We start from the raw sequence: 20,327 nt of genomic DNA, 5'->3' as shown, positions 1-20,327 counted from the left end.
CTTGAGCCCAAGCACCACCCTTATTATATGCCACAATTTTCCTAGCAGCCCGAGGTTCTATTTTACACCCATCGGGCCATCCCCTTTCTTATTCCTGAACCCTAAGAAATAATGTCAATTTATGATTTTATTTTTATGAAAAAATAATATTACGTCCCATCTCGGAAGAATAGTGATACATGTAATTACATTTTTATAAATTTTTTTTATAATTGTAACACTTTTATAAAATTTATCATGGTGGCTTCCAATCATACTTCTATTTTTAAAAAATATTTTCATTTTTCCAAAATTCCAACATACGATAAGAATGGGTGACCCTCTACAAGTAACTTAAGAAGGTAAAATGACACGACGATAGACACAAAAATATACTGATATGGATATGAAGCCTTAAAAATTTAAAATATAACTCACTGCATATTTTATAGCTACGAATTCAATCAAAGATTCCCACTTGGAGATCCCATGTAATGCACATGCAACCATGGAGTTCAATCAATTGGGAATCTTTCTCCAATGCTATTAGTTTAATTTCAATGGATATATACTCCTCTCGCACCCGCAGCATCATTGGATTAATATATTCTCAAAAAAATTAAGAGTAATGCTATATATAATTGTGAAATGTATAAATATTATGTAATTATTTTGAAAAAAATAAAATTTACAATTAAAAAGTTATATTTTATTTATTTATTTATTTTTATGTAGATCTCGTATTAATTTATTTTTTTAAAGAAACTATACAGTAATTACACAATTATAACTTTAAATATCATTTCTCAACAAGTATACTATGATTCACTTGTAGGCAAATATATACAGATGTTACAGAGAAAAGACTAAAAAAATCTTTGATGATTTCATATTGACTAAAGAAAATTTCTGGATGGGGGTATCATGCATTGAGCCGAATTTTTTAAAGAATTTCTTTCTAATTGTTCTGAAAATTGGAGAATTGTCAAGAATTTAACAAGTAGGAAGTACGGTCCTTGCGAGATTGATGCACAAAGAAAAACTTTGACGATACTATAAGCAAAAAGAGGAAGCAGTAAAGAAAATCATGGAAAATTGATTCAACATGTGTGGGCGTGGCAAAGAGGTCCCTTTCAAAGACCCAGTTGATAATGCGCCTCTCCCGATCCTACTGCTTAATTTCTTTCTCTGTTTTGTTTTTTGTTTTTTTTTTTTTTGCTTTTGATTACTTTATGTCTTTATCTAATCAAACAATTTCCATTCCGTCCCTTCCTTCTCTCTCCGCTCCAAAAAGCCTTCAACTTGGGGTACATTTTCCCGGAATTTTCAATCTCTCTCTGTCTGTGATCATTCGAAAGCACTTTCAGAATTTCCTGTTACAAACAGCAATCATTCTGCCGCTTCTATTTATACTTTTCAGTACCCAAAGAAAATCACTTCCATCTGCTCAGGAAACCCGGTTTCCTCCTATATACCAATACATATATATATAAAAATATATATATATATATATATATCTATGTATGTATATATATATATTTCTCAAGACGTTTGAGATTATCGCCATTTTTGATCCGCCAAAGTTATTATTTTTTATCCAGCTACGTTTAGACAATCGTCTTTAGAAAGACTCACACTTCTCTGTATGATCCGCTACCTCTTCGTCTCCAGCCACATTTAGAGACGCCCGCCAAGTTTATTGGCCGTTCAATGTTCCTTTTCCTTTCTTCTGCATTAGATTCAGTTTTGGCTAGAAAATAAGTCTTTATCCGTTAGTTCAACCCCAAAAGTTTCTATCTTTGCTCTAAGGCTCTTGTTTTTGTCGTTTCTGGCTCAACCTTTTGCTTCTTTTGTTTTTCCTCACCACCACCTTTTATTGTTGTTTTTAATTGCTTTCCTGTTGATCTAGACGTTAGAGTTCCAGTTTAAATTATTAAGGTGATTCGGGTTTCTGGGACATTGAAATTTCTTTTGGCTTGATCAGTTGATTTGGGTGGGTTTTGAGTGTGAAATGAAGGCCTTAGATGCGCCATTCGTTTATTGCTTTAAACGATTTTAATGCTTTGATGCCAAGATGCAGCGTGACCAGAGAAGAAAGGTAAATTTACAGCTTCTTGCACATATACTTGTATTATTGGTTCAAGATCGAGTGAGTATTGAAGATTCAAGAAATGCTTTTGTATTTCTTATATCTAAGTTTAAATGGAATCAAATCGCTCTCGTTCGACAGGAATTTTTTTCCTAGTGTAATTCATTAATGTCCTCTAATTTGTATGGTCCATTTTTAACGTGCTGCTTTTTATATTGCGGGTATGATTCCCGAGGATGGAACGGAACAACCTGTACCGTTCATTGTTCGGCTTCTATGCCAGATGCTATGCCCTCCCATTGCAGTTCCGTGGGAGGTCCCGCTAGAATACTCGTCATATGAAAACTGAATGGTTTACTTTTTAATTTTGTTTTCTTTTTAAGGATTAGTTTGGGATTGAAAGTCTGGCGTGAGTTTTTTTTTTCTTTTTTTTTAGCAAGGCAAATTTTGAGGGCATTTTAGCCTAGTTTAGGAGAGGATTTCATATATAGATTTTTGGAGTTTGGTTACCTTTTTATCGATTCATTATCTTACTTACCTTTTTATTTGGGCCATGGAAATAAGCAACCGCATCATGTTCTTGTCCTCTCTCTCTTCCTTTTCAAATTTGTCAGTTCTGGGATCTTGAAATTCTATTTCTTGCATTGTTCTTATTGTGAGAACCAGCAATGATGTCCTTTTAGTGATTGACTGAGTCGTGCTCCCTTGGCATCTAGTTCTGCTGTGGTTTCACAGTTTATGACAGTTATAATTCCTTCACCAAGAAACATTGTCTTGCAGATCACTTATGAAGCATTCTAATAATCAATTTGATGAGGTTGAGCATATGGGGGCAGACATTTCTTCTGATACTTAAATTACATCATGCGTGCAAGTTAAGTTAAACTGTAGGTGTCGTATTATAGAATGCCTGATGCCAAATCAGTTATTGCATACTAAGTCTGATGACCATTAGTCTTTCATTGACCATTTCCTCTCTAGGTAAACTATTATGTGGGCTATCGGTGTTAAATCTTGTTGATAGTCGGCATGTTTCTAGGCAGCGATACATATGTCATACTGTTGTAAATTAGTAGAGGCATAGTTTTAATCAAATTGTATGATTGAATGTGGTGATGCAGCCGGTGGATGTGGACTTTTTCACAGAATATGGTGAGGGGAGCAGGTACAGAATTGAGGAAGTAATTGGTAAAGGAAGCTATGGCGTTGTTTGCTCTGCATATGACACACACACTGGAGAGAAGGTCGCGATTAAAAAAATAAATGACATCTTTGAACATGTCTCTGATGCCACTCGAATCCTTCGCGAGATTAAACTTCTTCGACTTCTGCGTCATCCTGACATTGTGGAGATCAAGCACATCCTCTTACCTCCATCCAGGAGGGAGTTCAAAGATATATATGTTGTTTTTGAACTCATGGAGTCTGATTTGCACCAGGTTATTAAAGCAAATGATGATTTGACGAGAGAACATTATCAGTTCTTTCTTTATCAACTTCTTCGTGGCTTGAAGTATATACACACAGGTCATAATCCTATAGTTTAACTGTAGTGATTTTACTAGCTACATGTTTCCAACATGGTTACATTTTGGATATAGCATATGCGAATATTAATACCATAAAGGGGTTACTAATTGTTCCGAGACTGATATATATTTTCTCTTTAATGTTTGATTGTCTTGTAGCAAATGTCTTTCACCGCGATCTAAAACCCAAAAATATCTTAGCAAATGCTGACTGCAAACTCAAAATCTGTGACTTTGGTCTTGCAAGGGTAGCTTTTAATGATACACCCACTGCTATATTCTGGACGGTAATTTTCTTCCTTCCCCCGCCCAAGAAAACAAATTAACTACTGTGATTTTTTTGGAATTGGGCTTGTGGAAATTTATTATGTATTTTATTCACCAAGGGCTGGTACTTAGCCAATATCTATATCAAATTGATTATTTTAATTATGATGGATGCAGGACTATGTTGCAACACGTTGGTACAGGGCTCCTGAATTGTGTGGATCTTTTTTTTCAAAGGTGCAAGAATTATACCTCATTGCCTTCGCTTGGAAGCTGCTTAATCTTTTCTCAGAGATTCTGATTTTTCTTCTGTTGCAATTATGGAGAAATTGCCATCCTTTTGTATCGTTAAAGTCTTCTGTCCAATATTTTGTTTTCATCTTTTCATTCTCGTTTCTCCCATTCTCAAGGGAGTTTTGTGAACTATATATCATGCACAGTTTTTTATGTCATTCCCATCCAATGAATAACACTTTTATCTATCTTGCACCCTCTTCCTGCCTTGCCTGGCTTCTTAGCCTCTTTCTTAATTTTTAGAGCAAGAAGCGGAACTACAAGATGCTTCACTTACTAGTCACGTTTGTGTTATACAATTTGGATTGCTTCTACTCTGGATTGGACTTTGTTGAATATATTTTTGCTTTAGAGCTATGACTTTAATTTAAGGGTTATATGTAGATATGGAGCATTTTTAAGAACCACATTCGAGATAGATTTGAAGTAATTATAGTAAGTTGTACAAGAAACTCAACCAAATGTTCATATTTAGCCTTATGCATTTTGTTATATTCTTATTCTATTGTCTTAGACTGTCTTTTTACAGTTTTTAACTACTGGTCGACATACCTTTGCACAGGGACGTGATTACATTTGCTATTCTACAGGCAAGGGTTCCAATTTGGCAGGCCAGGCATTCATTGTTTTTAATGAGCTGATTCGCAGCTTGGCTTTTCTCAAAGGTCAAAGCTGTGCCTGGCTTGGAGCTGACTTTTTGTCTGTAAAATGTTCAGTTAATTGTTAGGTTTAGACCGTCAAGTGATTCTATTAATGGTTTTTAATTTAGTATATAACACACTGAGCTCAGTTCATGTATATGGAATTAATTGAGGTGCATTGTATACATTTGCTTAAAATATATGACCAGGTGATTATGCCTGTGCTTAGTGGATGCGTGCACTGTCATGTGCAACCCTGGTTGCTATAGGTGGTTCATCCTCCCTTTATAGACCAAGCAACGTTCTCTTTTGTCAATAGGAAGAATAAGCCTTGGTAACATTCTGCTTAACTATGTTAAACATCCTCAGGGATGTGGGGTATGCTTTTTGCATGTCTAACTCTACGTCTGATGTAAAATTATTGTGTGAATCTTAGGAAATAGAAGCATGCTAAAGTGTTGGAAGTGTCCAGAAATTGGGTACATGGCATGTGGTTGGAAAGATTCGGCATAAAATGTGCATTCTGTTGGAAAAATTGGTAAGACTAGTGAACTTGCTTTACAATCGCATGAAATCATAGCTTAAAAGACTAATGAGAAAAACACCTAAGCTCAAGCTCCCATTTGTTGAGGCAATTACTCTGAAGGGTTTATGACAAGCACTTCACAGTTCTCTGATTATCCTCTCAATGATTGACAAGCTTTTTAAGCCGAGGTTTTTTCCATCTAGTTTATTTCACCTACAACCCTAATACCAAGAATTTTCAATTACCAATTCCTGAAAATCACCTTACCTGTGTATATAAGGAAGGGGTGGGGCTCTTTTTTTTAGTAATACCCAGTTGTGTTTGGGGGACGGTAGTAGGATCAGTTTTTTGGACAGATATGTGGGTAGTAGGATCAGTTTTTTGGACAGATATGTGGGTGGGAGATGCGGCTCTACAATTTCTAGTATTGCAAGGGAAAAAGAAGCTACAGTGGCTGATTTGAGGGTAACCAATCAAGGCTCACAGGAGTGGAATCTTAGTCTTACCAGGGATGCACATGATTGGGAAGTGAATGCTTTGGTGGAATTTTTTAACTTGCTGTATAATATTCCTAGTGTTGCCACAACTGAAGATTTGATGATATGGAGTCCTTCTAGAAAAGGGAAATTCTCGGTACACTCTTTTTATGAAGTTATTACCATGCAACAAAGACACAATTTCCCTTGGAAGAATATTTGGAGAAGTAAAGCACCCATAAAGGCCACATTCTTTTTATGGACAGCAGTTCTAGGGAAGATTTTGATCATTGATAATCTTAGAAGATGTGGCCTCATAATCTTGGATTGGTGCCCCCTACAACCCTAATACCAAGAATTTTCAATTACCAATTCCTAAAAATGACCTTACCTGTGATTTTTAGGAAGGCATCGAAAGGAGACCCAATAGGTGGGTTGTTCCTGGCTGATCTTTGGTCCTTGCGAACAAGGCACCGCGGTGAAGGTGACAAATTTGTTGGCGGAGACCTCTTTTACCTCGGGAACCAAAGCCTTATCTAGGGCAGTGAAAGTTCTCGGATACCTCGTCATCAAAAAAAAAAAAAAAATCACCTTACTTGTGTATATAAGAAAGGAGTGGTGCTCTTTTTGTAGTAATACCCAGTTGTGTTTGGGGACGGTAGTAGGATCAGTTTTTGGACGGATATGTGGGTGGGAGACACGGCTCTAAAAGATGCTTATCCTACAATATTTAGTATTGCACGGAAAAAGAAGCTACAGTGGCTGATTTGAGGGTAACCAATCAAGGCTCATAGGAGTGGAATCTTAGTCTTACCAGGGATGCACATGATTGGGAAGTGAATGCTTTGGTGGAATTTTTTAACCTGCTGAAAATATTCCTATTGTTGCCACAACTGAAGATGTGATGGTATGGAGTCCTTCTAGAAAAGGGAAATTCTCGGTACGCTCTTTTTATGAAGTTATTACCATGCAACAAAGACACAATTTCCCTTGGAAGAATATTTGGAGAAGTAAAGCACCCACAAAGGCCGCATTCTTTGTATGGACAACAGCTCTAGGGAAGATTCTGATCATTGATAATCTTAGAAGACATGGCCTCATAATCTTGGACTGGTGCTGTTTGTGCAGAAATAATGGTGAAACGGTGGACCATTTACTCATAAATTGTGAGTTTGCTCGTGAGATATGGAATTACTTCTTCAGAAGAATGGGAATAGCATGGGTAATGCCGGGTAGAGTGGTTGATCTTCTAGTAAGCTGGAGAGGGATCACTGGGTCACCACAGATGACAGTGGTGTAGAAGATGGCTCCAATATGTATCTTTTGGTGTATTTGGAGTGAAAGAAACGAGAGACTTTTTGAGGATCATGAACGTTCCTCGGAAGAGTTTCGGAGTTTTTTCTGGAAGACTTTGTTCTTGCGGGCCATTGCTTTAGATTTTAGTGGTCTTAACATCCATGATTTCCTTGTAACTATTTCTAGCTCTTAAATAGGTGTATGCACATGTATACTTCCAGTGTACCTGGGCTATGCCCATCCTTATATCAATAAAATAACTTATTACCTATCAAAAAAAGAAAATCACCTTACCTGTAGTTCCTTCTGAAATGATATTATGAATAGGTTATTACCTGCTGATAATTTCATTTCTATTATATATTTTACACTATCAATGTCCTGCTCTCCTGAGCATAAAGTGTTTTGTTTCCAGTATACACCAGCAATAGATACATGGAGCATTGGATGCATCTTTGCGGAACTTTTGACTGGAAAACCTCTTTTTCCTGGAAAAAATGTCGTTCATCAATTAGATCTGATGACTGATCTGTTGGGAACGCCATCTGCTGAAGCCATTGCCAGGGTTTGTTTCTCATTCTTGACATGGATTTGAAACCGTTATTGTGCATCATTGGTTCTGTTGCATGTCTTTATTCATAATGATTATATCTGCGTAACTGTTTGTATTACCCAAATAGGTACGCAATGAGAAGGCTCGGAGATACTTAAGCAGCATGAGGAGGAAGAAGCCAATTCCCTTTTCCCACAAGTTCCCAAATGCAGATCCACTTGCACTCCGTTTATTAGAAAAAATGCTGGCATTTGAACCCAAGGATCGACCTACTGCCGAAGAGGTAAAATTTTTCATGCCTCTTCTCTTGCTCTTTAGAATCCATCTTTCCTTCTCAGAGAGCATAATGTGTTTCGTGTTGTCAGGCTCTTGCTGATCTATACTTTAAGGGCTTGGCCAAGGTAGAGAGGGAGCCTTCTGCTCAACCAGTTACAAAGATGGAATTCGAATTTGAGAGACGAAGGATAACAAAAGAAGATGTACGAGAGCTTATATACCAAGAGATTCTGGAGTATCATCCAAAGATGTTGAAAGAGTACTTGGAGGGAGCAGAGCCAACAAGCTTTATGTATCCAAGGTATTCCTTTCTAAAGCTGAACAGTGATTTTTGTATGAACCCCTGACCCATATTTTGTTGTCTTGCAAACAAATTTCATACCATCATATTGATCTCCTTGCCTATGGCCATGACGGTTAGATCACACACTTATTTTGAGATATTGGGCCTTTCTTTTTTTATGCTTAAGGTTTATTGTTAAATGTACCTTGGTTCTACTTTTACAATTTGAATGCACATGCCTTTAACATCCTGGCTTTGTTTGATTTAAATTGAATTTACCATGGAATGTGAATTCTGCTAAATTGTTTTCTGGTTGGTGATCTAGAACATAATTCGATTAAATTTATATTGATAAAAATTATGGGACTCGGGGCCTCCAAAATGAATCCAAATGCAAAGATTCCACGGCACCATACTGTGCTCAGAATATTTTCAAGTTTGCACTAATTTGTCAACGGTGTCCTAAATTCAATTTCAAAATTTTTTTCCCTCATGCAGTGCTGTTGACCATTTTAAGAAGCAATTTGCTTATCTTGAGGAGCATTATGGAAAAGGCAGTCCTGTTGCTCCACCTGAGAGGCAACATGCATCATTACCCAGGTGCATTGCTAAAATCCCTTTTTTGGGTGTCTCATGTTTCCTCCTATATCCTTCTGCGGGGCTGCCTACTATCCATATTTTGCTTTTTCTAGTCTGATAAAGGGGTTGTGCCTGCAGGCAATGTGTATTATATTCAGATAGCGCGGTACAAAATTCAGCAGAGGTTGCAGATGATCTCTCCAAGTGTTCCATCAAAGAAATTGAGAAGTCACATACAGACCGGACTTGTGGGATTCCTATGACACAGCTTCCCCTACAAGTTCGTCAAAGTATCCAAGGTGTATATTCTGTAGCTGATGCATATAATTTGCATCTTTTTGTAATTATTTCCTTGTTTGCTCTCTCTTTTGAGTGGAATGGTGTTATAAAAGTGTGTGAACAAGTATTCTGGTAAGATTCTCTTCATTCATGTTCTCCCATGCTTGACAAATACTTGCACACGAGTTTCTTCTATCCCTGTTGGTTTTTATTTTTCTTTAATATTTTGGATTTGTGTTTTACTAAATATATGCAAGCAACAAAATGTTGACAATGCTGGAATACAGCTGTCATAGGCCTCCCATCTTACGTTTTGCAGTTTAAACTCAACTCAGCTTAGTTTTGATCTGATATAAATTGCACTCGGGCTTATGGATCTTCTTCAACATCTTTTGAGGATCAATTCATATTAGAGGACGGAGCTTAGCCTATAATACAATTATCTTACAGAAGCATGTGTGCTGACATGATGGTGATGGAAGTGTTGAACTGATAACTCCAATCCTCAATCCGGAAGGGGAAATTTAAGGGTGCACCCAGAAGTCTTAGATGCATTAAATAATTCTAAAAATCCTGTCTTGAATCCACACCTTTGCATTCTGCTTCTGATTTAAGGTGTTTATGTATAATCCTATTTACTAGGCTTTGTTGGAATTGGTTATAATTTTTTCTCAATAGTTTATACCGACACATACAGATTGTACAGTTAAGAATATGTTTGTACTTGAATACATTTGTGATAAGCTAGCTCACTACTTCAAAGCTGTAACTTTAAAATTGCTGCTCTAATTTCTTGTCCCACCTCTGGTTCTCACATAACCTTAGACCATGTATACTTGGCTCATATTAGTACATAGTGTACCAACTCTGATTATGAATGGACTACCCTGCAGGAGTTTCTGCAAGGCCTGGGAAAGTTGTTGGGTCGGTGTTGCGGTACAACAACTGTGGAGTGGCAGCAACAGCCGAAACTCTTGAACAGCGGAGGATGGTTAGAAATCCAGCTGGCAGGACCCAATATACAGTTTCAAACTGCTCATATCCAAGAAGAAACCCAACCTGCAAAAATGAGAGGGGTGCAGATGATGGGGCTAATGGTCTGCAGCCAAAGCCTCAGTACATGGCAAGGAAAGCTGCTGCTGCACAAGATGGACCTGGGGGTAACTGGTTTTGATTCCGTGATGTTCATTTTGTGCTGATCTCCTGCCTGCTTGATATTATTCTACTGAGTTTGTGGGATAATGAATCACTCCTGATCCCAGATTGATCTGCACCATTAACTCTCCAGCTTTGACAACATAATTCCATCGGTATTATGAACTGGCATAGGTGCTTGGAAAGTGGAACATTCATCGGTGAGGTGGCTGCTACAAGTTGCAATTTGCATTAATATTTTGACATTTTCATGGGGTTCACGAGCACTCGTCCTTGTACTTACTCTCTGATTCATAGCAGAAACCAAGATATGGCAGATGCGCATAGTCATGGATGAGGAGAAGGCAAATCTATCGATTGACTTCCAAGTCAATTTGTTTTGCTCTCGTTCTTTGCAGGGAAATTAATATTTTCTTTGGTTCTGCATAACTGTAGGTTGTATAATTTGATCTTAGCTTCTGTACTCCAAACAGGGATCTTTAAAACATCTTGAGCAGTGAAATCTGTTGCAATAACTGGATATAGTGATATATTTCTATAATACATATTTAGTACCTGTCTTTGTTTGCATTTACATTGCTGCTTCTTCATGAGCCAATTTTAGAAAAGAAATGCCTGATAAATGCATCGAGGGGGGAATCGACCATTTGCATGATCCCTTGCTAGAAAGGTTTGACAGTTAAAAAAATGGCAGTTTGCAGTTGTTATTCAGTTTTTTATTGTTTTTAATTATTTTTTTATTCCATTATTATTTTTTATTTCTCAGTAACTTATGCTCTTAATTCGTTTTGAACCTACTATTCAATCAGCTCCCAACACCTGTGGAGTTTTCACTCAATTATTGAGGGGAATGAATAATGTTGTTTGGAACACAACACCATTGATGTGATATACATATATTCAAAGTTATGTTTTGTTTTTGGAACTTACATCCTAAAATATATCTACTTTTACAGTATTAAAGTGGTAATGTACATATTGTTATCCATTATTTATTTCTATTGACTAAAAACAAAGAGAGATGCTTTTCTTCATAATTATTGTTAATATATTTAAAAAAAAAATGATATTTGCAGTCGTGAGTACACAAACGTATTGTAATCATTTTGAAAAAAAAGTAAATAAATATGATTCACATAAAAAAATTAATTTTTTAATAATAAATTTAACTCTTTTTTAAAATAATTGTATGATATATACACATTTCTTAACTATATTTAGCATTACTCATATTTTAAACTATTTTGTCATTTAAATAGTTGATTTTTAAATTATGTAAAACTCGTATATCCATTATCGTGATGGACAACTAATGCTACTTAGAAACTAACCCAATGATTTAATTGTAAACAAAATGAAATTTTAAAACTTTTTAACTAATCAAATTATATCACATGGGTGGTGCTCCCACAAAGGGATGCCACCGAAAGAGTCACCGAATAGGCAAACAAATTATTATTTTTTTTTCAAACATTTTAAAACTCATTAAATATTAAAAAAATAAAATTCATTAAAAAATATTTACTTAAATATTAAGTAAAAAAAAAAAAACTCAATTGGTGGATTATTCATTGTCACTGTTGGGTAAGTTAGTTAAAGATATCTAAGACCTTATGCAACTGTTCCCTCAGTGTAGTATACAACATGTTGGGCGACTTGGCAATGAAAGGGATGATAAGTTGGCAAAGTATGCTTGCCATATTGAGGTATTGAGGATCAGAGTGTGTGGGAAGGGACTATACCTGATTGTATTCAGTCTATAGTTAGGGTAGACAAGCATTGGCTGTAATGTTTCCGTTTTTTTTTTTTTTTTTTCCAACAAAGTCTACTTCTATTAAGAGAAAATCCACATTACAAACTATTAGTACCTATCAGTAGGCACAGTATTTTAATTAATACAAACAAACAAGTGGGTCTTTTCCACTATGAAAATTTAATAGACAAGGAGGTACAAAGATTAAAGGTATGCTTCCAAAAATTAATTTGGATGCTGCCCATTGCGCAACAGAGTGCGCGCATCGATTCTGATCTCGATGTATTTTTCTCAGCTGCCAACTATTTAGTGTACCCAGCATATGACGAATGTCTTGCATTATCGGTTGAGTTATCCAATCTGGATTGTGTGATTCTGCATTTGCTGCCATAATAGTATTCAAGGAATCACCTGCAATGATTAGATTTTGTATATTTGCCTCCTTTGCAGCTTTAAGTCCAATAAGTAATGCTGTAGCCTCTCCTTGATTAGGATTTGTGCTGTGTATGAAGCTGGTTTGAATAAAGTCGATATCCCCCTCATCTTTCCTACAGATTGCAGCAGCAGTACTTCCATTTTCTCTTACTGCTACGTCAAATGTTAAGATGTGATGATCTTTTGGTATAGCTTTCCAGTTATGGCTGTTGTTAATCATAACATTATCCCAAGCTTCACAATGTTCTTTATGAATTTTCAGTGTTTGAGAAATGAACATTTCAAGATCAGGTGTAATAGCATCATGGACAACTTTATTCCTAAGAAACCAGATACTATCCATGGCAACAAGTGCAAAAATCTGGAAAGAATGCTCTTCATTTGAGAAAATGCCTAGTATTTTGTTAGGACTTAGAATACATTCAATCCAATGATTCATTGTCTCCGCTAGGCTGGAGATATTGAGAGGCCAGGGGGATTGTCTCCAAAGCATCCTAGTAAAGCTACAATTCAGAAAGAGGTGCTCTTGACTTTCTATTCCTGTTTGACATATGGGGCAAATGCAATCATCACTATCAATGGGGAAAAAATTCTTTAGCAGCTCTTTGGTTTGAATTATGTTGCTAAGAATTTTCCAGCATAAGTATTTCAGCCTATCTTGGACTTTCAGTTTCCAAAGGTTTTTCCAAGTATTTGAGGGAATGGAATTGATTGTAGTATCAGAATTTGAAGTGATTGCAGCATAGGCTGATTTAACACTAAACTGCCCCGAAGAATGGTGAATCCAAATGGGTTTATCATCAACATTTTGATAATTGTATTGAGCCAAAGAGATTTTTAAGATTTCATTCACTGAGTCTTGATTAAAGAGAGCTTGGAGTAAAATGGTATTCCAACTTCTAGGATTTTCCATCATGAGTTCAGAAACTTTTAGAGTGTGATCTTTTTGAATGGTCTCATCTCTCGGTTGTGGGGTAAAATTTGGCATGGTAGAGATCCAAGGGTCATTCCAGACATTCACCCCTACTCCATTGTTTATTTGAAAACATAAACTTTTTTGCAAGAACTCTTTTTGTTTAAGAATACCTTTCCATATCCATGAATCATTTTGCTTTTGATGGGTGGAGAAGAAAGAATTTTGTCGAAGATATTTTGATTTTAACATTTTACTCCAGAGACTTTCATTTCCTTGAATAAGAAGCCAGCCAATTTTTGATAAAAAAGCTTTGTTGAAGTTTTGAGTTAGACGAAGGCCTAAACCTCCCATGGTTTTTGGTTGACAAATTGATTTCCAGGATTTTGGTGTGAAATTATGAGCTTTTTCTAAAGGAAAACCCCACCAAAATTTCATGAATTCTCTATCCATTTGTAACACTCTTTGGGATTGAAATAGTAGCCATGAAGTAAGAAGGGATAGTACTAGCCACTGTTCTGATTAAGGTAGTACGCCCAGCTTGAGAAAGAATCTTTGCTTTCCATCCCCCGAGTTTTTGTGTTATTTTATGCTGGATGTCCTGAAATGAGACTTTTTTTGAGGTTCCAAAAGTTAAAGAAAGGCCTAGGTATTTGATATTGGTTGGTGTTTGCTTGAAGTCAAAAATATTTTTGATTTCCATCTTGTGCCTAGGAAGGGTATTGCCACTAAAAGTAATTGAGGATTTATTCACATGAATTCTTTGCCCTGACCATTGGGAGTAAGTGTGAAGACAATCTTTGAAGTTATTTGCATTGATGCTCGAAGCTTTTCCAAACAGGATAAGGTCATCAGCAAAAAGCAGATGAGTGAGGGCAAGATTATTTCTGCTTATTGTAATACCTTTGATTTGACCTAAATTCTCTTTTCTATTTATCAGTCTAGACAAAACCTCATTTCCTAAGATAAAGAGAAAGGGTGATAAGGGGTCTCCTTGACGTAATCCTCGACTAGGTTTTATGAAACCTCTTGGTTCACCATTGATAAGAATGGAATAAGAAAATGTTGTTATGCATTCTTTTATCCAGTTCACCCATATGGGAAGAAAACCCAGATTTTCCATGATTTTTAGTATGAAGGTCCATTCCATAAGGTCAAAGGCTTTTTCCATGTCCATCTTTATGGCCATTAATCCCTGCTGCCCTTTTTTTTTCCTGAGATGGTGAAAAATTTCTTGAGCGATGATGGTGTTTTCTTGGATGGTACAACCTGGAACAAAGGCCGTTTGATGAGGAGATATAATCTTCGGAAGGATCTTCTTTAGTCTGTTTGCTAAAATCTTTGCAATAACCTTATAGCAAACATTTGAAAGACTAATCGGTCTGTATTGATGGACAGTGTTTGGATTGTTTGTCTTTGGAATGAGGGCAATATGAGTGTGGTTCATTTCTTTCAAGAGTCTTCCATTCATAAAGAAATTTCGAATAGCTGCATTAAAGTCAGTTTTAATGATCTCCCAATAGTGTTTATAGAAGAACCCGGTAAAATCGTCAGGTCCTGGAGCTTTTCTAGAAGGGATGTGTTTAATGGTGGCAAAAATTTCATCATCAGATGGAATTTCACACATGAAGTTATTTTCTTGGTCCGTGATCTTTTCAGGGAAAAGGTTATGAATGTCATCATTTAGTTCAAAGTTTGTGGTTTTGTAGACATCTTTAAAGTGATCAATGATGGTTGCTTGTATGAAACTAGGATCACTAGTCCAGTTGTTTGGTCCAATCTTGAGTGAATCAACGGTGTTTCTCCTTCTACGAATGGTGGTTGTGAGATGAAAAAATTTGGTATTTAGGTCTGTTGTGGTCAGCCAGTATTGTCTTGATTTTTGCTTCCAGAGGATTTCTTCTCTTTTTAAAAGCTCATTCAGTTTGGCCTTTACGTTATCTTCCACCATTCTATTGTGAGGGTTTGGGTCTTTGTCTTGAATGTTTGAGAGGGTTACTGTGGCCTCCTTTATTGAAGATTGGATGTGACCAAAGTGATGTCTATTCCAGTTAGTCAATGCTTTTTGAACCAATTTCAGTTTTTTTGTGAAAATGAAGCTGGGGGTGCCATTTATGAAAGTGTTCCAAGCTTTTCTAATAACCATATGACTAGTATGATCTCGTGACCAGAATTCCTCGAATTTAAAGGTTGATTTATGAAGATTGTTTCCCAAAGTATCCAAAAGGATAGGAGCATGATCCGAGGCACTTATGGGCAAATGTTTGATGGTTGCATTGGGAAATAAATCTAACCATTGATTATTAACAATCCCCCTATCTAGGATTTCTCTTATATGTCCATTCCCACCTCTATTATTACTCCAAGTGTATTTAGGCCCATGGTAACCTAAATCAATCATCCTATTTCTATTCATGTATTCTCTAAGGCCTATTGTGTTTGAGGAGCAAGCAAAAGGTCTACCACCATATTTTTCTTCTTGGCTGAGAATTGAATTAAAATCACCAATATCTAGTTTGGGACCTCTAAAGTTGTCCACTATGTCATTTAACCGATCTCAAAATTTCCATTTTTTTTCATTGTGAGCAAGATAATATATTAGATTAAGAATCCACGGATTGTGAGTGGGAGCCGAGTACACAAACATAGATATTATATTACAAGTAATGTTTCCGTTTCAGTTTCAATGAAAGTGTTTCAGTAATTATTCCTTCAATCCAAAATTATTAATTTATTTAGGTCAATTATTTATTCGTTGAAAAATCATCAGACAGGGCAGGAAATGATTAAGCCATGAGCCAGCTATGATGAAATATAATGAGCTTTGAAGACTCAGCCAATGGCATTTAATTTAATTAATAATGAGATCCAGATAATCCTTCGTATTGCACGTGTTTTTATCCTTATCAAAATTAGTGAAGACAGCACGAAAGAGCAACGTTGTCCCCCTAGAAGCCATGAGTTGTTCTGTGGGACCAGACAGTGCCGATGCCACGTGTATGGTCTGATTTAAAAAACATTTTCTTGCAGTCTAAGATTTAAAAAACAGTAAAGCCTTCTTTAACTTTACTCTAATGACAAGTGAACCCATCTTATGCAAGTTAGAGCTAAAATCTCACTCTTTTCAGCATTTAATTTTTAATAGAGTAACTTCAAATACATTTAAAAAATAATAATTAAATCTTTTTTTTAATATAATTCTTACTATCTTTTTTATTTGAAATTTGTATAATAATTTTAATAAATTTTCAATGTTTATATATTTTTGCTTGAAATATTATTTTTCTAAAGAAAAGAAACGTGGATCCGGCAAGAAAAACACCTACGAGGAAGCGAGTCAAACAGAATTTTACGCTACTCGAAACGTGTGCCTCAAGTTCATTTTGGTTTTCATCTTTATAAACACCAACCAGTCTTCCATTCCTTCCGGGACATCTCGAACCAGAACAGACATTCTCTCTACAACTTCGAATCTATAAGCCCACAATTGTGAAATATTTCGAAGGATTCGACCCAGTTCATCTCATAGAAAGGAAGAGTTTTAGTTTCCAAGCTGTTTTGGAGAACCAGCCGACAATGAATCCTGGGAATTCTGCTAATGGCGATGGAAGCATTCATCTGCAGATTGCTGAGTCTCAGAAGCTCGGCGAAACTTTCAGCTCGGGTACCACAATTTTTGCACCCCAGAGCAGTATTGGGAAGAGAGACAGCAGCAATGCAGATTCTGTTTCTCCGGCAATACCAACAGTTCGTGCACCGGAAAAGAAGCTTACTCTCTTTGCTCTCCGGCTTGCAGTTCTTGAGAAAGCAGCTACGGGCCTTGGAACTCTAGGGTTCATCTGGGCAACGGTCGTTCTTCTGGGTGGTTTCGCCATCACTTTGGATAAAACCGACTTCTGGTTCATCACCATCATCCTTGTGATTGAAGGAACTAGAATATTCAGCAGGAGCCATGAGCTTGAATGGCAGCACCAAGCCACATGGTCTATCGCAGATGCTGGAATCAACGGTTTTCTGAGGTCCAGCTCGCACTTCCTGATAAGAACTTTGAAGTCAATTTTCCAGCCAGTGCGTGTTCTGCGGGAAAGAAGTCAACGCACAAGAGATTCAACAGAAACAAATGATGCAGCAATACCCGGATTAAGGGATCGCCAAAGAAAGCCCACTAGGAGATGGGCAAGTTCAGATGTTCCTTTTCTACCATTTTCTCAGTGGGTTTTCCTCTCCAGAAATGTCAGCAAGTTTCTCTATTGGCTTCAACTTCTATCTGCAACAGCCTGTGTCGTTCTCTCACTGATGAAGCTCGTCAAGCACAACTATGGAGAGGTTGAAAAAGGAGATACGGATAAGAGGAATCGGCAATCTGCTCTGAACATTTTCTATGCCTTGGCATTAGCAGAGGCGATGTTGTTTCTAATTGAGAAAGCTTTCTGGGAGTGGAAGGTCAGCTACTGTGGACTATTGGATGAAGTAAATAAGGAGTGCGGGTTCGGAATTACAGGTATGGTCTCCATTAAAAGGTTCTTCTATGATGCCTATTCAAGATGCGTAAACGGAAGCATTTTTGATGGCTTGAAAATGGATATGGTTACTTTTGGTATGGATCTTTTGGATTCAAATTCCCCTGATGAGCAGCTCATCGGAGTTAGAATACTTCGACAATTTGCATTGACTGAGCGGTTTTCTGATGATACCCTCCAAAAAATAGGGATAAATTTATCTGTGATAGAGAGATTAGTAGAGATGTTGAATTGGACAGATCCAGAAGATGAAGAGATCAGGCGATCAGCTGCAGAAATATTGTCAAGTCTAGCAGGCAAAAAGCAAAACTCCCTTCGGATTGCTGGCATTTCTGGTGCCATGGAATCAATATCATCTTTGCTCCAAACCAACAGAAGCGGCAATGATGCAGCTGATGAAATCAGTGAGAAGAAAATCGTCCTTGACCATGCAAATTACGAATTCTGGACCTTTAATCAATTAGGACTTCGCATTTTAAAGAAACTTGCACGTGATCATGATAACTGTGGAAAGATTGGAAATACAAAGGGTCTCCTACCAAAGGTCATAGATTTTACTCATGCTGAAGAAAAGCTGTTGAAGGATGAAATTGTTGCAGCATCTCAGATTCAGACTGTGAAACGATCCTTGCAAGTGGTGAAGATGCTGGCAAGCACAACGGGTGACACAGGAAAACATCTCCGAAGAGAAATTTCCGAGATAGTTTTCACCATCAGCAACATTAGAGATATTCTTCGGTATGGAGAAACACACCAAATGCTGCAAAAACTTGGCATTGATATTTTAACTAGTCTCTCACTGGAAGAGGATGCATCCGAGAGGATTGGGGGCACAGGTGGAGTTATTAAAGAGTTGTTTAACATTTTCTTTAAAGAGGGAATGCAGGAGGGTCAAAATGATGTAAGAATTGCGGCTGGAGAAGCACTAGCAATGCTGGCTTTAGACAGAAGTAATTGCTATCGCATTTTGAAGTTGCATGTACAAGAAAGACTTGTAGGAGCACTGGAAATTCCATTGCTTCGTGTAAATGCAGCAAGAATCCTAAGAAATTTATGCACCTGCAGTGGTGATGAATTCTTCTACCACCTAAAGGGAGTAACAGCAGCAGCACCCACAGTTAGTGTTTACTACAATTACCATGAATCCTGCATTTTCTTTCCCATACAAGCTTTCACTTTTATCATTCAACACTACAATTTTGACACGTACCTGGAAAAAATCTGAATCCCTTTCCCCTCCTATTGCAGGTGCTTCAGGCAATCATGTCAGAAGAGAACAAACTACAGGAAGTTATGCTTGGACTAGCAGCACATGCTTTCAAATTCATGACATCTGAGGAGTCGAGCATCATGTTTGAGAGAGCTGGAATAACTGAGGCTGCATTGGCTGATGAATTAGTCAAGATTCTGAAGAAACACCAATGTCCACCAGTCAAAATTCCAAGAATAAGGAGGTTTGCCATAGAGTTGGCGATATGGATGATGAGAGACAAAATAACCAATGTACTTATTTTCAAGGATCTGGGATTGGAGAAGGTGCTGGAGGATGTCTTGGAGACCACAGCAGAGCTTGAAAGCTTCAATGTTTTCTCCGGTACTGTCGGACTTAATCGGCACAGCACAACAATCCACTCACTTGTTGAAATTGCTTTGAAGTTGTTGGAGTGATAAAAATTGTGTTTGTTGGACTTGGATATCAAATCCATGTCAACTCAAATCTGGAGATAAAATTACCTTGTAAATATGCACACATAAAGTTTCAGGATATTCTTTTTATCTAAGTAAAAGGGATGCAATGTAATCGTATCAAGTTATGCCAATAATTGAATCGAAGTTCTAAAATCTCCAATTGGTTGAACTCTTGTTGCCCCATTTTCCAATATAATTGGAGTTTTCCTTTCCAGACGTTTATTTATTTATTTATTTTTGTTAAAGAGTAAGATAAAGGTTTTATTTTATTAATGATAAAAGATGGTGCACAGGAAGTATACAAGAAATACACTTAACGATCAGAAGGAAAAAGTGGGAGAAATCCGGAAAGATAGAAACAGAGAGAGCAAGGCACAGGACCTGGATCAATTGAATTCCCATCCAGGTAGGATTTAAAAAATAAAACTACAACCTTTCGACTAAAACCAATATAATTCCCTCACCATTAGCAGGAAGACCATAAGCAGCACCCATCTCAACTCCTCCACTATATAATCAAGTGCATTGCAGCTTGAGGAAGGAATGCCTGCTCTATCCACAGGCAAAGATCCTCTAGCTTCCATCAGTGACTCCCTCCATGCACTACCATTAGCTCCCAGTTTTGCTACACAATCAACCATTTCATTAGCCTCCCTAATACATGCCCCACTTCCCAGGTCAAGGGAAAATCAAGATACATAAATTGATAAAACAAACATAATAGGGTATATGCAATGGGGTAAAAGATGACAATAATGGTTAGGGTACGATTTGGACTCTTTTAACTTTCAATGC

At 37.0% G+C, this 20,327-nt stretch overlaps 3 protein-coding genes across 6 annotated transcripts; 2 read left to right on the top strand and 1 right to left on the bottom strand.

Annotated features, from left to right (window-relative positions):
- The first annotated feature begins 1,212 nt into the window (after positions 1 to 1,212).
- Positions 1,213 to 10,778, top strand: LOC122300497 (mitogen-activated protein kinase 15-like). Of its 4 annotated transcripts, XR_006240032.1 has the most exons (12): positions 1,213 to 2,077; positions 3,190 to 3,595; positions 3,757 to 3,884; positions 4,042 to 4,101; positions 7,513 to 7,662; positions 7,778 to 7,933; positions 8,016 to 8,227; positions 8,708 to 8,809; positions 8,927 to 9,087; positions 9,961 to 10,227; positions 10,330 to 10,422; positions 10,523 to 10,778. XR_006240032.1 is itself a non-coding variant. In XM_043111203.1 (11 exons), exons 1-11 carry the CDS (start codon positions 2,054 to 2,056, stop codon positions 10,332 to 10,334), a joined length of 1,671 nt encoding a protein of 556 aa, XP_042967137.1. In that variant the 5' UTR covers positions 1,213 to 2,053; the 3' UTR covers positions 10,335 to 10,778. The 4 variants fall into 4 exon arrangements, 2 of the variants coding, with proteins under 2 accessions (XP_042967137.1, XP_042967136.1); XM_043111203.1 differs by having other exon boundaries at positions 10,330 to 10,778; XR_006240031.1 differs by having other exon boundaries at positions 1,215 to 2,077; positions 9,961 to 10,422.
- Positions 10,779 to 12,114: 1,336 nt separating this feature from the next.
- On the bottom strand, positions 12,115 to 13,398 carry LOC122301822. Its single transcript, XM_043113196.1, has one exon. The coding sequence runs from the start codon at positions 13,396 to 13,398 to the stop codon at positions 12,115 to 12,117; it is 1,284 nt and encodes a 427-aa protein (XP_042969130.1).
- A 3,282-nt stretch (positions 13,399 to 16,680) lies between these two features.
- Positions 16,681 to 19,701, top strand: LOC122300495. Its single transcript, XM_043111199.1, has 2 exons — positions 16,681 to 18,960; positions 19,092 to 19,701. The coding sequence occupies exons 1-2, from the start codon at positions 16,900 to 16,902 to the stop codon at positions 19,509 to 19,511; spliced, it is 2,481 nt and encodes an 826-aa protein (XP_042967133.1). The 5' UTR covers positions 16,681 to 16,899; the 3' UTR covers positions 19,512 to 19,701.
- The last annotated feature ends 626 nt before the right edge of the window (positions 19,702 to 20,327 follow it).

The sequence above is a fragment of the Carya illinoinensis genome, chromosome 2 (assembly GCF_018687715.1).
Source record: "Carya illinoinensis cultivar Pawnee chromosome 2, C.illinoinensisPawnee_v1, whole genome shotgun sequence".
NCBI lineage: Eukaryota > Viridiplantae > Streptophyta > Magnoliopsida > Fagales > Juglandaceae > Carya > Carya illinoinensis.
Note: the sequence above shows the minus strand (reverse complement) of the source record. Positions and strands in the feature narration are given on the sequence as shown.

Coding starts and splice junctions, on each gene's coding strand:
- LOC122300497 (XM_043111202.1), top strand. CDS start 2,054: ATGCAGCGTGACCAGAGAAGAAAG. Junction 3,596..3,756: donor CTTGAAGTATATACACACAG/GTCATAATCCTA, acceptor ATTGTCTTGTAG/CAAATGTCTTTCACCGCGAT. Junction 8,228..8,707: donor ACAAGCTTTATGTATCCAAG/GTATTCCTTTCT, acceptor TCCCTCATGCAG/TGCTGTTGACCATTTTAAGA.
- LOC122301822 (XM_043113196.1), bottom strand. CDS start 13,398: ATGCCAAATTTTACCCCACAACCGAGAGATGAGACCATTCAAAAAGAT.
- LOC122300495 (XM_043111199.1), top strand. CDS start 16,900: ATGAATCCTGGGAATTCTGCTAATGGCGATGGAAGCATTCATCTGCAG. Junction 18,961..19,091: donor TAACAGCAGCAGCACCCACA/GTTAGTGTTTAC, acceptor CTCCTATTGCAG/GTGCTTCAGGCAATCATGTC.